Source organism: Asterias amurensis, chromosome 6 (genome assembly GCF_032118995.1).
Source record: "Asterias amurensis chromosome 6, ASM3211899v1".
NCBI lineage: Eukaryota > Metazoa > Echinodermata > Asteroidea > Forcipulatida > Asteriidae > Asterias > Asterias amurensis.
Genome location: NC_092653.1, coordinates 8684791 through 8700333, shown reverse-complemented (window position 1 = coordinate 8700333; position 15543 = coordinate 8684791). Strand labels below are relative to the sequence as shown.

The 15543-nt window shown below is 39.4% G+C and overlaps 1 protein-coding gene across 1 annotated transcript in view; it reads right to left on the bottom strand.

Moving 5' to 3' along the window:
• Window positions 1-13822, bottom strand: part of LOC139938475 (transmembrane protein 132E-like) — a 56498-nt gene extending 42676 nt beyond the window's left edge. The window contains exon 1 of the mRNA XM_071934028.1: window positions 13564-13822. Within this exon, the coding sequence (XP_071790129.1) occupies window positions 13564-13624 (61 nt within the window). The 5' untranslated portion in view covers window positions 13625-13822. The remainder of the gene's footprint in view (window positions 1-13563) is intronic.
• Window positions 13823-15543: the final 1721 nt, after the last annotated feature.

Genomic DNA, 15543 nt, shown 5'->3' with positions numbered 1-15543 from the left:
AAAACGAAATGTATGCCTCTGGACTTGGGTTACATGTACCATGGACAGAACAAACACCAGTCTATGTAAACCTTCCCTGATTATATCTTGCCAATTATTAAAGTGATGACCACCCATAGAGTTATATATAAGAACTAGAGGGCGCACTGGCTGATATACGCGGCCCGGCATGCGCGCATGACAAAACAGCATCGCACAGCACACGTTTTTTTGTGCGGCCATTTTGTAAGTTGACAAAACAGCATCGCGTTAGCGTTCAATAAACACAAACTCCAACATGTACTTCATATTCAACGCGCGTACAGAATGGCGCGCGGGTCTCCTTGCGGTCCCGTCGCGTTTGTGCAAGCAGTATCATCAGTGCGCCCGATAGTTTTTATATATATAACTCTATGTGACCACCACAACGAATATCCAAATTCATCCCCATCTTTTACTCTGCTTCAGAATGCAGATGGACCATTGGATCATGGTTGATTCAAAAAGCCCCATCCTAGCTGACTGTGAATCTTCTACCCTCCGTGAATCCTCACCTACTGTACCATGAAACATCGTCGGTGAAGAGTTATAAATTTAATTTACTCTACACTAGTATTCCACTGTATTTTGTTTTCCAATAATTGATGCAATCTCCACCACAACCGCTCTACCTCACATTGCCTCCTGTACTTTTTCCCTAACCAGTGACCCTGTAAAAAGTCATCTTGACTGAGTGAGCAACCCAGCAGCGAAGCCTGACACAACGGTTGTCCGTGTGAAACGTCATTGAATCCTGTTAGATTCATCAATTGGCTCGTTCCATTATCCTTGGTCATAATAATCATTGGCGATGCTTCATTAATATTTACAGCTCTGGCAATATCGCCATAAAATTGTTTTTGCTTTTTGCTTTTTTTTTAAATACAGGTGTGAACAAACTCTCATCATGGATTCTTGAATGTATTTCTCCCTAAACAGTGGCTCTGTTGGCCCTGACGCTACTTAATGGCCAGGGACGGACCCAACGCTTCTTAAAATGGCCGGGGACATGGTTGGTATAGCTCTTAAAGGTGGACATGTTTCGTGTGGCCGCACAGGACAACCTGGAATTACCAATGAACGATGAAATGAATTTACGCTAAATCAATGAACCGTAAGAACAAAAGAGTCGGACGACTACAGTCTCTTTCCCTTATAGTTACGGAGCGAAAGAGAGAGAGAGACAGAGAGAGTCAGGGGGGGGGGGATTTTGTTTGCACTCCCTCTTTATTTGCTCAGGGGCATCCTTTTCTCCACCCATCTCCGCTGAGGATAATGTGATTGTGCCGTTGCCATGGCGACACCAAATTTATCGTCTGCGAGACGAGATGAGTTGCAGCTGCAGCCCAAAGAATGCGGGATATTTTAGAAATGATTTTCCAAGATGGATGGAACTTGATTTAGTTGTTTATTTACTGGACATGCTCCCAGCTAATTTTCTCCGTTATTTGATATAAAGCGCATGGTTGTGATTCCTTTGTAAATGTATAACAGCGGTGAAGCAATTTGAATGGAAAAGGACAAAATAACATGGCAACTTTTCAGGCGACAACATTTTTATGAAAATGTTTTCTTCCACAGTGGAATCTCCCCTCCCCCAGCGCCCAACAAAGTTTGAGAATCACATTTGTAAGAAAGGTCTCCATATTTCGAAGAAAAAATATCTAAGTTCTGCATGCATTTTGCAACACACTGGGTGCATTCGTTTGGCTTCCCTGGGTTGACCCCGGTGTGTGGTGTGGGTTTTTTCTAGGACGAACGTGGGTAGTTATCTGCACATGTTCATCCTGGAAAAAGAAACTGCAACACATCGGGGTCGACCCAGGGGAGCTTAACGAACGCACCCACTGTATACCAAGGTATTCACTACTAAATTTGTTTTCTGAGGGATTCATGCATTCCGTCTTATATAAACAATAATTTAGAGAAGAAAAAATGTGTAACCTTTTAAAAAAATCTTTAAATGGGCCAAAACCGAAACACAGGAACTGTACAACTGCACATTTTATGGGACATGTTTCCTTGGATCGAGCGAGCTGGTCTATGAAAAGCGTTCGAAACCGTTTGATATAAAATGCATATGGTTAGAAAACTGTAGTAAAGCTCTACATGTACCTAGGATACTGTGTGCGTGTGAAACCAAACAGTATTCCTGATGTAAATTTGTCATCACCAACTGTAATGAAATTTTCAGGCTTCCATTTGAGATCCCCAAAATCAAACATGGTTTATTCTATTTCCCACACATTTCCCACACAAATTGCAAGCACAAATAAAAGAAGGAAAATCACAACTAATAAACTTCCACTCCATCCATTAAAAAAAAAAAACATGTGCAAAAGATAAAAAAAAGTTATTACAGCTATGAATATTTCAAAATGGGAAAATAAATGACTGCCCGAGCACTTGAAGTCTAACCAGAGTAGTAGCGGTACCCAAGTAAAAGCCCTTTGTAGTTCCAGTCTTTATCACCCACGCCGCAAATCTCCCCCCGTAGGTAAGCAAACCAGTCAACCCTAATATGATCAAAGGTCGAACTTGGAGATGCTAAAGTTGTTAGATTATTACTTTTTGTCCCTAGTCTTCCCTCATCCAGTTGTATTGTTATCATTACTTTTTTTTTTTTTTTTTTTTTAGGTTTGATGTACTTTTTGATATATTTTTTTCGGACGGATGTTGAAGTGTAATTGCATCAGACCATCTGAACATAAATTCCGAGAGGGTTGCGTCACCGTTCTTTGCCTGTGAGCGGCGGCGATGGAAGAGCGACTTCGCCGTGGACTTTGGATTTTCTTGGGAGGGAGTTACAAAACACCTTGGGGTTGGATTTCTCGAAACGAACGTAACAAAATAACTTTGCTTTAACTATTAACTTATTAAATGTGTCAAGTGCTTCGGAAATGTGTCACAGTTTGTGATAATTTACTTGTTTTTATAAATTATGCTTTTTGCTGGCCTCTTTAACTGCATTATTGAAACTTACGATGTCAATTTATTAACTTATATCAGTCATGGTGAAGTACAACTATTACTTTGAGTATCTTGAGAAATCAGAAGTAATAGAGTGCTAAATAAACATCTCAACTGCGATGCCAATGTCCAGAGAACATTTTTCATATACAAAAACTGGGTCATGGAATATAATATAAATCATGTAATCAATGTTATCTTGGCACACGGACAATGATGGTAATTGCCAAAGACCAGTTTCCGCATTTTATGTGACTCATCATTTAATGTACATGAAATAATAGGCCTACACATCCGAAAGTTTAAGCTCAATCAGTCTTCAGAGTCTTAAAGGGAAGGTACACGTTTGGTAATTGTCAAAGACCAGTCTTCTCACTTGGTGTATCCCGACATAACCATAAAATAACAAGCCTGTGAAAATTTGGGCTCAATTGGTCATCGAAGTTGCGAAAAATTGATGAAAGAAAAAAACACCCTTGTTGGACAAGTTTGTGTGCTTTCAGATAAGAATAAAAGACTTCTAGAAGTCTTTTATTATTTTAGTGAGATATTGCCTCTTTCTATAAACCACGTTACTTCAGAGGGAGTCGTTCCCACAATGTTTTATACTATCAACAGCTCTCTCCATTGCTTGTTACCAAGTCAGTTTTTAAGTTAATATTTGTTTTGAGTAATTACCAAATGTGTACCTTCCCTTTAAGAAAATAGTGAAAAAAAAACCCATGTTTTTCACAGTTTTCAAACAAAAGTTTTTGAACTCATGAGAGATTAAGTTCCCCAGACTCTGTTTCATTTCAACACAAATATTTCAAGGAAGTTTTTCACATGACCTAATTTTTGAGTTACTATCATGGAAGAGAAAGAGTTATAAAAATGCAAATCTGTAAACATTTATACTTTCAATTTTTACCGATGTTGTGCAACCCCCTTTAAAAAAAATAACCAGGGAAATAAAAAGTAACAAACAATAACATGCGAGCAGTCCACATTAAAAAACTCAACCTTGAACAAATGGGAAAACTTTACTGCTCTCCTTCAATAACATAATAAAAAAACACAATTTTAATTCTGAAAAAATATATAAAAAAATTACCCGAACCACAATCCATCCCCCCTTTGAGTCAATATGGAACATTCCAAAATCATGGCACAAAATGATGATAAAAAAGTAAAAACTTGCCCAAACAAAGCTGTAAAAATCACCGTGAGGATAGAAGAGCTCGCCAGCAATAAAATTTATTAGTACACCAATTCTCTCCAAGGACATTTATTACTAGACAAGGTTGTAATTACAGAAGGGGGGGGGCTAGCTATAGGGGCATGACAAAATGGGTTTACTTAGAATTGGGCGAAATGGTTTAGGCCATAAAATTTCCAGCTATAGGCCCCACTCATTCTGACATGGGGGGATTTGATTTAGGATCAACTCCTGACACCTACCAGATGAAAGTAAGGTTTGGTCTTTTGATCAAAGCAAGCTGCTACAGGACTTTTGAGTCCCCCCTCACCTCCACAAAAAAAAAATAGAAAAAATTACTTCCTTTTTTAAAGTTTTTTTTTAATGTAAAATATTTGAGATTATTTATGAAAAAAAAAACCCGGACAATTTGTCCAATAGTCTATGGCTGATAATGAAAGTAATGATTATCAATTATTGATTGAAAAGATATCAGATGTATTAATTTCTAAAATTAGAAGAGTGAGAATACCATTACAACAGTTTGCAGATGAAAAGGAACGATTTGTTCGAAAGACCCTTCCATTTGCAGGCATCGCTGAGGTCAAACAATGATTATTGTGCATAGTGTGTGGGTATGCGCCAATGATATAGGCTTTCATCAACCTCAGTGCGGGCGCTGTTTACGTCTTGTGACGTCATATGAAAGAGGTGTATACAGTTTCAAACTAATGTAGCTGATGACGGGGCAATCTGGGCTTCAGCTTGATAAACTTCAGCTTGACAAATTCTGCGCTTACGTGCAAGCGCCGAATTTCAGCCCTAGGCTTGTAAGTGTAGAATGCCTAGTAACATGGAGTACGTACGCACAGAAGCCAAAATAAATTCCCTGCTAACCTGTGAAATACACTTAGCGTAAGCGCCGATTCTGTGCTTTTATATGGTAAGCAGAGCCATGAAATTGGGCCCTGATAGTCAGAAACAAAGGAATTCAGAACACACCTTTCTGTGTGTGAAAAGAATGAGACATACTGTAACCACATTTCTTTGTTTTCAACCCATGCAGGTGTCAAAACTGAAGTTAATTCAAACCTTAATTACCAACAAAAAATCCCAGACTTGAAGAACAATTCTTGTAGGGTGAGATTCATCCCCCCTGGCTACCACTTTTTTCTACCCTTTATTTACAAAGCAACATTTAAACTGCAACAGTAGTTATATTCCTAATCTGAGTCAACCTTGAAAGTCAGCGCCTCTTTCACTACCCCAACAAATGGGTGGCCAACCCTAGCCCCGATACCCATTCCCCAATAATCACCCGCTGTCTAATGTTTCACCCCAGTTCACTACCCACGATCACAAATTTTACAATTGGGACTTCCTGGGTGTACAAACAGCAAGGTTATTCAAATATAACGAAGGGCACACTGGAAATTCAAGTCGACTATTTTTTAGTGATGACGGTGGTTGAAGTTGGGTGAGTGGGGGGGGGGGGGGGGGGTTGAGATGCATTATACTTCCTAAGAGACTCCAGGGTATGTTCTTAATTCATTTAACTCAAGATTACTGCTAAAGCTCACCTTACCTGGACACATTATTATAACGTTTGGTAAGTACTAACACATTGCTTAGCAGGCCTGGAATTAAAGACAGTGAGGGACACTATTGGTACTCCAAATCAACCATCTAAAATAAACGCACACAACTTTGAGTGACCATGGAGGAAGAAAATCTATTTTCTTCCTCCATGGTGTGACAAGGGTGTTTTCTTCTCTCATTATTATTCGGTTTAGGGAGAGGGCTGTTTATGAATTTGCTTTACGTTTGTACATGATGATCCATTGGCCACTTTTTCCTTTGACGTGCAAAGTGGCAAAGAGAAATTCACCAGCAGGTGTATTTCTGAATGGCTGAGTGGCTACAAGTAAAAATACAGTATCAGTTCTGCTCTGCCGATTACGCATGTAAGTGGTTTAGAATAGAGCTCAAGCTCAGTGCTCTAATGCCTGAACGACAAACAAATCAAGGCTGATGCATTAAACACACAAATTATACTCAACGGAAATGTCACACGCCATGATCTATTCAATCCGTCACGCCTGGTTTCCGACCGAAATTACCTATCCCCATTTTTTTTTAAAACCGAGCAGATACAAGTCAATTTGGAAGAGCTGAACTAGAACGCCAGCCATTGATTTGCAACAGAGTCTGGAATTTTCCCAATTTCAGTCAAGTAGCCGAAGCCTTTTTCATTCTCAAGCGAGCCAATTTCCTGGCTTTGTTGCCAGCACACTAGCCCCCCATTCAACCCATGACTAATCACACTCAGTGGCTGACAAAGGCTGTGCTTAAGGAGAGACCCAGGCAATCCCTAGCAATGAATAGAGGCAGTGCAGTAAGCCCCCCATTCAGTCCCAAACTAAATGACTTTTTTGTTAAGTTTCCAATTATTGCAAACTGCTCCTTTTACCTTCCATTTCCCATAAGGTGCCCCTGAAACAAGGCAAGTTCCACTCCGCCAACAAACACATTTACAGAAATTTTGTTTTGTACCCTGATAAATCGGTCGGTATTGTTAACCCAGATTCATATTCCGACAACACAACAAAAGGGGAAAAAGTCCTCCAATGGGGGGTAAAAAGTGCCTCTCCCCAGAACAATCCGACCAATAAAGAAGGTTTTCCCTCCAGAAACCCTTTATTCAATTTACTCCAGAGCGCTGTTTTTCAGCCAGGTCATCAATCATTCCTGAGTTGTTTTGGAGTGGTGCAAGACTCTTCCCCCCCCCCTCTTCTCATCCATAAGTCCTCACTACTCCACCAAATAATAACTGTCTTACTAGAAGGGGATGACGGCTTTCCTCCTGTTCACCAGCTTTTCCCAACACCCAAGGGGCCAGCGGCTGTCTTTTCATAGCTCAAGCTTGAGTAGAAGGGACCATTGTATGCACCAAGATTGCAACTGGGAGGCAATTTGCTTTCCCCCCCCCTTTCCCCCCAAAACCCTCAAGAGTGTTTATCAGGGATACTAAAGCATTTGCAGGAGGCAAAGTGGGGTCTGCGACATTCACAATGGGAGCCAAGAGGGCCGGGGCATAGTGGGTACCCTGTGAAGCCACTGAGTGTAATGAGTGCTGATGGTTACCTTTGTAGGGAGTTATAGATCCAGCAGGCAGCTCTTTTCATTCCTATAATGAATTAACTCTGGCCACCTCATGAAAGAAGAATGCATTGACATTAATATTATTAGTGCCCGCCCTGGTATGGAGGGAAAGAGGGCGGGGGGGGGGGGGGGGTTCTCTCATTCGAAGGACTTAAGGAAAGCTTGCCGTTGGTCATTTTAGGCTAGAAAAGTTAGCCAAGTTCACAACAGAAGCTGAAAAGAAGGTGATGTTTTGGGTTTTTGAGTTACAGCACTACAGCCATGCTGGAATGCATTGCATGGGTAGGCCCTACATGATGAGGTGTTCAAATAAGGCGATCTGACAACATCCAAACAGGACAAAAAGAGGAGATTTCAATACACAAATGTTGCTCGTGTCCACAAGCCACATCAATAATATACCAACTCCCATCAGTATTTTCCCAAGAACCCAGAAACGTTTTGTACACATACAATAAAAGTACCAACCTACATGAAGTTCTACTAAACTATTCCTGACAAAAAAAAGGGGGAAAAAAACGGTGAAATGTGTGTGTCTGGAAAGGTGTCAGAGTACCAGCCTCTCAGCTGGTGACCGTGTCAACTTTGGCACCTATCCCCCGCTGATATTTGACCAGCGGAGAAAACACTACCGTGTGTGTCTATTCAACGGGAATGATTCCATGCACACCAGCTAGACACCGCAAGCGTAGACCTTGTGATGTAAGTTACACTGTTACCCTAAAGTACTGGATGTTTTTCCTCCCTCAGATCGACACTTTAGGTCATCTCCGAAGCGCTACTTTCACAGTATGGCGTGTTATAAACCGGAATTCCGTTTGCATGACATAACTCAAAAAAATTCCACCCTTCTGAATTCCAATTTTTTTTTCCCTATACAGTTCATTCCAGTACAAAGCAGGAATAAAAAGAATAATTTTTGAAAGGGCAATGACAAAAAAAATACTGTGATAAAAAAACCTGGATACAAATGAATCAAAAATAACTTTGATTTCCTTTCAAATTTACAAATACAATCTTAAAATTTTAATGTGCATAGTTGCTGGGAACCTCTGAAAAACTGTGTTTTACTGAGGGGTTTCCTCAGGGTAAAGAAGAAATAAATAAATAAATAAATAAATAAATAAATAAATAAATAAAGCCTTTGAAACTGAAACGTGTAAATCTATGAAAAAGTAACAATCCAAAGTTTACAAGTGGGGGTTGTGATGTGTGCTTTATTGAAAAGACAAAAAAAGTGGAAACAGCCAGGCCTAAGGGCTACCTGTATTTGCAAAGGGCACTTCCCTTGGAAGTGTTTAAAGTCTATGGGAAAATTTTTGAAGGGGCACCAAGGCCAAGAAACGCCATGGCCACTGTGTATATACAGGCCTGCAACGCTACACAAGTGAGAAGAAAAATACCAACCAAGTATTGAGACTGCTGAAAAAGAAATTACCACAGTCAAAGCAGTGAGTCAATACACAAGTCATTCTGGTTGCCACCATCTTTGTGTTGTCCCTGTCAACATACCATTCATGATTAGGCCTACTGGTTTTCCTAATGCCCAAAAGGGACCTGACTATTTTCCTTCCAGCCTTGGTTTGGTAACATTAGTTTGAATGGGATAAAAATAACAAGGCTGCACCAAGCTAAAATCATATCATGATGGCTTAAATGCATTTTAAATTCTCCTCTTTTAAAAAAGCCTCAATCCAAGAAACTTGATCCGAAACTCAATCAGTCGAGCAACCTTCAGAAAAAAAGTTTTAGTTTTTTTTAATTTGTTGTCAAATAGTTTGCAACCTCACACAAATTGCAAGACATGGGAAAATTAATTTGAGTCTTGTATATTGTACCACAAACTGCTCATTGTTGCAAGAGTTGAGTAAGAAAACAAAACTTCATGTGGTTTTTTGCTCCACAGTACAGCGGAAGGGAAAGAAAATCTAGTAGTTCTGCGGGCATTAATGTAAATGCACACGCACAACATTGGTGTCTGGAAACAATCAAGTGCTGACAGCTACAGTGAAATCCTATCTGCACCTCATGGCCCTCCCTGCAGGGGATCTGTTCTAGAGACCACCCCAACCACCCCCCCCCCCCCCCCAAAAAAAAAAGAACAAAAAAAAGAGGGGAAATCAAATTAAACATGACTGAATTATTACTTTCCTCTAAATTTTTCAGCTTTTGTTTTGTAACAACCATTTTTGTCTCTCATGTTGGCTCTGTATTCCTTCAAATCAGGGTAAAACTGGCGTCCGCCAATTGAATTTATTCAACGAACCAGTGAGTGAAGAGAACAAGCCTGTACAGGTAAAAGAAAGGGTACACTGTATCAATACACAATAACCCACAGTGTGATGCTGCATGGTCCTCCCTGTGGGACTTCCTCCAAAAAAACAAAAATACTTGCAACTCAATAAGTGTTGTTCCTAGGAGGCACATCTCTCTCTCACTTCCTAACCTTCCTCCTATCAGGCCCAGAGGAGTTGATTTTTTTTTTCCATTCTGAAACGACAGATAGGCCACATTCCTGGCTGGCTGGACTTAAAGACACTGGACACTATTGGTAATTGTCAAAGACTAGTCTCCTCACTTGGTGTATCTCAACTTATGCATAAAATAACAAAACTGTGAAAATTTGAGCATTGGTCCTCAAAGTTGTGAGATAACTATGAAAGAAAAAACACTCTTGTCACACGAAGTTGTGTACTTTCAGATGCTTGATTTTGAGACCTCAAATTCTAAATCTGAGGTCTCAAAATCAAATTCGTGGAAAAAATACTTCTTCTTTTGAAAACTATGTCACTTAAGAGGGAGCTGTTTTATACTATCAACCTCTCCCCATTACTCCTTACCAAGTAAGGTTTTATGCTAATAATTATTTTGAGTAATTACCAATAGTGTCCACTGCCTTTAAGCAGACAGATATAATGTGTGTGTCCTGTGATGGAGAATGTTGTTAAAGCAGTCTAGTACTAGCAGACAAGACTAGTCTAGCCCCTAAGCATCGGAGGCGGCCTGGGTGCTGAGCTACAGCTCTGGGCAAGCAGAGGGTCTGGTCTTTGACGACGCCGAGGGTCCAGAAGTGGGTACTACACCCAAGAAAAACCGTGACACTTGAGACATTGCCTATTGATTCCCCAGATTATTCCCAACTATCTTCCAATGAATACGTAAGTGCTTTTGGGACAGATGATCTCATCATAGCACTGGTGGCACAGAGAGGGCCCTTTCAATGGAGTACAACTCAATTCATGCACTGTTCTGTGTGAGATTTGTTTGTTAAATCCCTTTTGTCTACAAAGAAGAGAGGTGAGAACTTCTTCTTCTTATGCATACAAGAATGACTGTGGACATTGGACAGGTTGCAGACATGTATGCAAACTAGTCCACAGGGATTTATTTAGTGTTTCAACAACTCGCTGTTCTTTTTATTCATTCATTGATATCGAATCAAAGTTTTTTTGATGAGTGACAAAATTACTTCAGTTACAAACTAAATACTTAGAAAAGTAAGGGGGCTTTCAATGTTCTTTAAAAAAAAGAGGAAAAATTAATTACAGCACTTTAAGAAAAACATCTCCTGTAAAAGTTTACCCCTTGAAATATTCAGAGAATAAAACCACTGAAACAGTCTGAAACAGCCAGCTTGAAAACAAGAACCAAGTTTGTGTAATAATCTTATTTGAAAACAGTTCGCCAGACATTCCAATACACTGTCTTTAATCGACCCCCAAAATCTCCCGGCCACTTTATAAAACTTCACCTGGGCTCAGGCACAGGGCTGCGAATTTCAACATCGCCAACTTCTCTCCCGGATTAGCTTTTGGCGTGGACTATTTGTACAGATGAGGACGAGATTTTCGGCTGATGCTGAACCCTTCGGTGTTGATTGTCCAACGGAAATATTGAACACACATGCCCTTTAAAGCCACCACTGGTACTACAAACAAACCTGAAATAATATAAGCAGTGTGGATACATTCCACCTTCCAATCCCTGGGGGCAAAGTTAAATCTGGGGTCTTCACAGAAGTTTTCCCCCTACCTCTCAAAGAAGTGCATCATACACCTAATGAAACTTGTCTACTGTTTCTGTTTAAAAAATTGACTAAATTACCAAAGGTGTCCAGTGTCTTTAAGACCACACAGTTTTGTCTGCTCTGGATTTTTGCATTAATAAAATGTACAGATGCTATGCTAATTAAGGACCACATACAGTTTTTCAACTTTTCAGCAGGGGGAAAAAACCCTTCGTTGACATGCTCACTCGATAAATCAAACTTTTGCTCAGATTTGCTCAGAACTATTCCTGTTTCTTGATTTGAGACAAATCCTAAGTTGAAATTGTATCAATCAAATAAGGTCTACCACCCAGATTGATAGGAAAGTATCAAGTTACATTTACAAAATGTAAGATCATAAATTTTACTTTTGATTCGTCATCATCAATTTTGTTCAATGTCGCCAAAAAGCTGCTTTTCTTTGTCAGAACTTTTCAGTGTGTGATAAATAAGTTCATGTTTCAAGAACATGTTACAACAGAGGTAAAGACAAAGGGGACTCATTTAACCTTTTTTTTTTTTAAACTAGTTAGTAATTTAAGTGCTACCTTGTATTTTCTGTATTGCCATTGCCTGAATAACATACTAATGCCTACCCACCACTTGATTTGAATAATTGTATTACATTTCAGTTTGCCACTTGGAAGACTTGAAACATACCGCCTACTACGTAAATCTGAAAAAATAAAATCAAGGAGTTGGTTTGCAGGCCTGAAATTTCATCTTTGAGAATGGCAACGCCATTGTCATTTTGCATAGGACACTTTCACTGAGAAATCTTCTTAAAAGTCTATTGGACTCTTTATAGAATAGTCTTCAAAGCCAATACCAGGGCGATAGTTAATTTATTTATTGGCCTACAATGATTTTAAAGCTTGAATTGTAATGTAACACCTTGGGTAATACAAGTAACAATCGCCTGCCGAGAAAATGGTGCCATTTCTATGACTGGTTAGAAACACAGCAACAATGCTACCCTTTGTTTTCCGCCAGGAAAGTCAAGAGCACTCAATGCATGTGGGGGAAAATACTCATTTCTACTTGACAATTTTAAGGGGACTGCTTGACAATGGCCATAGATATAATGGGCAATAGTGCACAAACCAAAGTCTGCAAGGAAGAACAGGAAAGATGCTGAATCTGATCGCCACTTTTTTAATTCAGTTCGGCTTCAAAAATAATCTTATCTCTGTAATACAGGATACAAGGATGTGTCAATGGTCAATAAGGTTATCTTCACTGGGTTGGTTGACAACGCCATTTTATCATTCCTCAAAGGCTCAATTTCACAATGAGTAGATCAGAGATTGCTCTTAGAAGGTGTACCAGTCTTAATTACTAAGCAACGTGTGATGTAACAATACAAATCACTCTTTCAATATTTGTAATAGGAATTGTAATCACATGAATCACAGTGGTGAAATTGAGCCGTAGGACCCAATTGCATTTTAAAAGCTGCTTTAAAAGCGGGAAATAATGCTTTAAAATGTTTTCTGCTTAGCGAAAAAGGAATAGGAAAACTGGATTCAGTATATTATTTCCTGATGTCACACAGAACAAAATACCATCACACTTTTGACACCAGCTAGTATAGCATTCAATAGTTTACTGAGTGCATGCTGATTGTATTTTGTAATATTTGTTATCATCTGCCGAAACCCCTCCCCAATTACGAGCCAGTATTTTGCAATAAAACATGTAAAAGTAGCCATAAATTCATACAAAATTACATTGGGTGCATTTGAAATTACACCACCAATCTGAACATAAACGGCACAAAATCAGAGAGTACGGTCGTTTCTATCGTTTGACAAACCGACTGCAGCTGCTAGCTAAAATAGCACTACCACAGTAGTGTACTGCGGGCCCAACTCCGTTTGTTTCCCGAGGATTCTGCCCCAACCAATCCAATTTCCCAATTCAGTAATCATTATTTTCAACTACAATGTTATAAACGAGAACAAACATGATACACAAATCAAACAGTTTCTCTATAAACGACTCATCATCATCGCCGTATAAAATACAACCGATCAAAACATCACATTTTATGCCGCCTCTCAGAAACCCATTTCCAACCTTCATGTACCCAAAGACCATACACATTACAGTTACACACACACACCACCGTATCTACACACGAGTTGTCTCACCGATCACTCAACGAAATCCACGGTACAACACTTACCACTCGGCACGGCGAAAAACAGTATTCCAGTAAAGCACCACCAACTCGCCATCCCTCCCATTCTGACGGCAAATCGGGCGAAAATCACGGTCGAAAAAAACTACAAAGCCGTGTGAATAGTTCCTCGATAATATCTCCTCCTTTTCACTGCCCAAGAAAAACACCAGCGTCTTCTAGATCATGAATGATTTCTTCCGAAACATTTGGTCTTCGAAGTGGGCTCCACAACATTCAGTCATACCGCGGGTGTAGAGCTGTGTTTGTGTGTTTACGATTTCACGTAAAATGCAAATACCGCATGCGCATACACATGAATAGGGTTTTCGTGATCGCTCAAAGTGCCGATTGTGCATGCGCGAGGCCGTGTGGCAAGCCAAATAAAAAAAAATGTTTATTCAATCATAACATCCCATAAGTTTGCAGTCAACATCATTTTTTGTTTACCCATTCCTCGTCATAAAATCGAAAACCTTACAAGTACCGGAATAGAATGGAACAACCTAGGTACCTACTCGCGATATATCTCTCAAATTACACAGTTCATACTCATTATTTTGTGTAGCGTAGCTCAAAGAAGATGATGAAAAAGCAATCTTCCTTGTCGGCATCATCATATTTCATGACGGCGTAGTTTATATTATGATGTCGTCAATATTATTCATTGTCCCATTTTGATGATGGGCCGGGAATTATATTTAGCGGTTCTGCCTCGATGATCAAAAGGACCGAGCCGCCTCTATCTCGAACAGAGTAATTAATCATTATGAGATCACACACCGAATCTTATTAAAAATCGTGTATATCATTAGTTGTAAATTAATTTAATGATTTTGTTATTTTGTCAGCAGAGAACCATTTAAGTTAGGCATTTTCCTTCAGGGGTTTTTCTTTCATGGAAAAATATATTTGTTCAAGCTACCAAGAACATCTATACTCTTAAAGCTTTTTTTTCCTCATGAAAGAGGGTAAAAATAAAAACTACTAAAATGCCAATAAATCATCGGGTTCTTTTTGTGTAAACTTGGGACAAATAAACTATCTATCTTGAATATTTTAGGCAAGTTGGATGAGAGATACAGGTCATGATTTTAGGGTTTAGGTTTGTTGGTTGTTGTTTTTTGTTTGTTTGGGGTGTTTGTTTGTTTGTTTGTTTTTTGGGCAGTGTTCGTAGTGTTTGTTTGTTTGTTTTGTTCATTTGTTTTGTATTTGTGTGTCTTTTCAGAATAGTCGTTTTCTCAAAATATGAGCATCGAATTAAGTCTAATGACATTTAAGCTGAAAAAATACATATTTTTCTATTTTGCTTTGAGTTGAGTAAATAATATATTTCAATGAATGATAAAACCTGGGCGTAAGAGCAGTACAGCCAACAAGTATTATTTTGTCGCGGGCCATACCGACAAGAAGGGGCCCCAGTGCGGCGTTTCTAAGCCATTCAGTCAACGTAATTGGCTAGTGAGATGGTCCATTCAACTTCCACCACTGTAATCCGATCGCTTTGTGACGGTTTTCACGCCGAAAAGCCGACAAAAAAACCCACCACAAACCATTTATAGTGATACTTCCCCACTTCTTGCCGGGTCATGTACTTGGCACAAAAAAAAGAGGGGTATGATTGAAAAAAATATTGATTAGTCCTGGAAAGGTCTCGAGGGGATCCCGTTGGGTGGAGGTGCGTGCCTCAACGGCTAGGAGAAGACGGCACGCTGTGTGTGTTGAAAAGCGGGAACAGTTAACAATCAAAAATAATTCAGTCGCAAGAAAAAACTTCAGTTTTGTCATCCAAGCCGAAAGTTATTTAGTTAATCACTTATATTGCCTTTAACCTAATAGTCATGTTTTTTAACGCGATACAAATAAACCCTTTTAATCTGATGAATGGGACACTGCAAGGAGAATTTTAAGTTTTCAATTACCAGCGATTTTTTTGTTGTATGAAATAATGTTGGGTATTTCCACACACAGCACACAGCAGCGTAC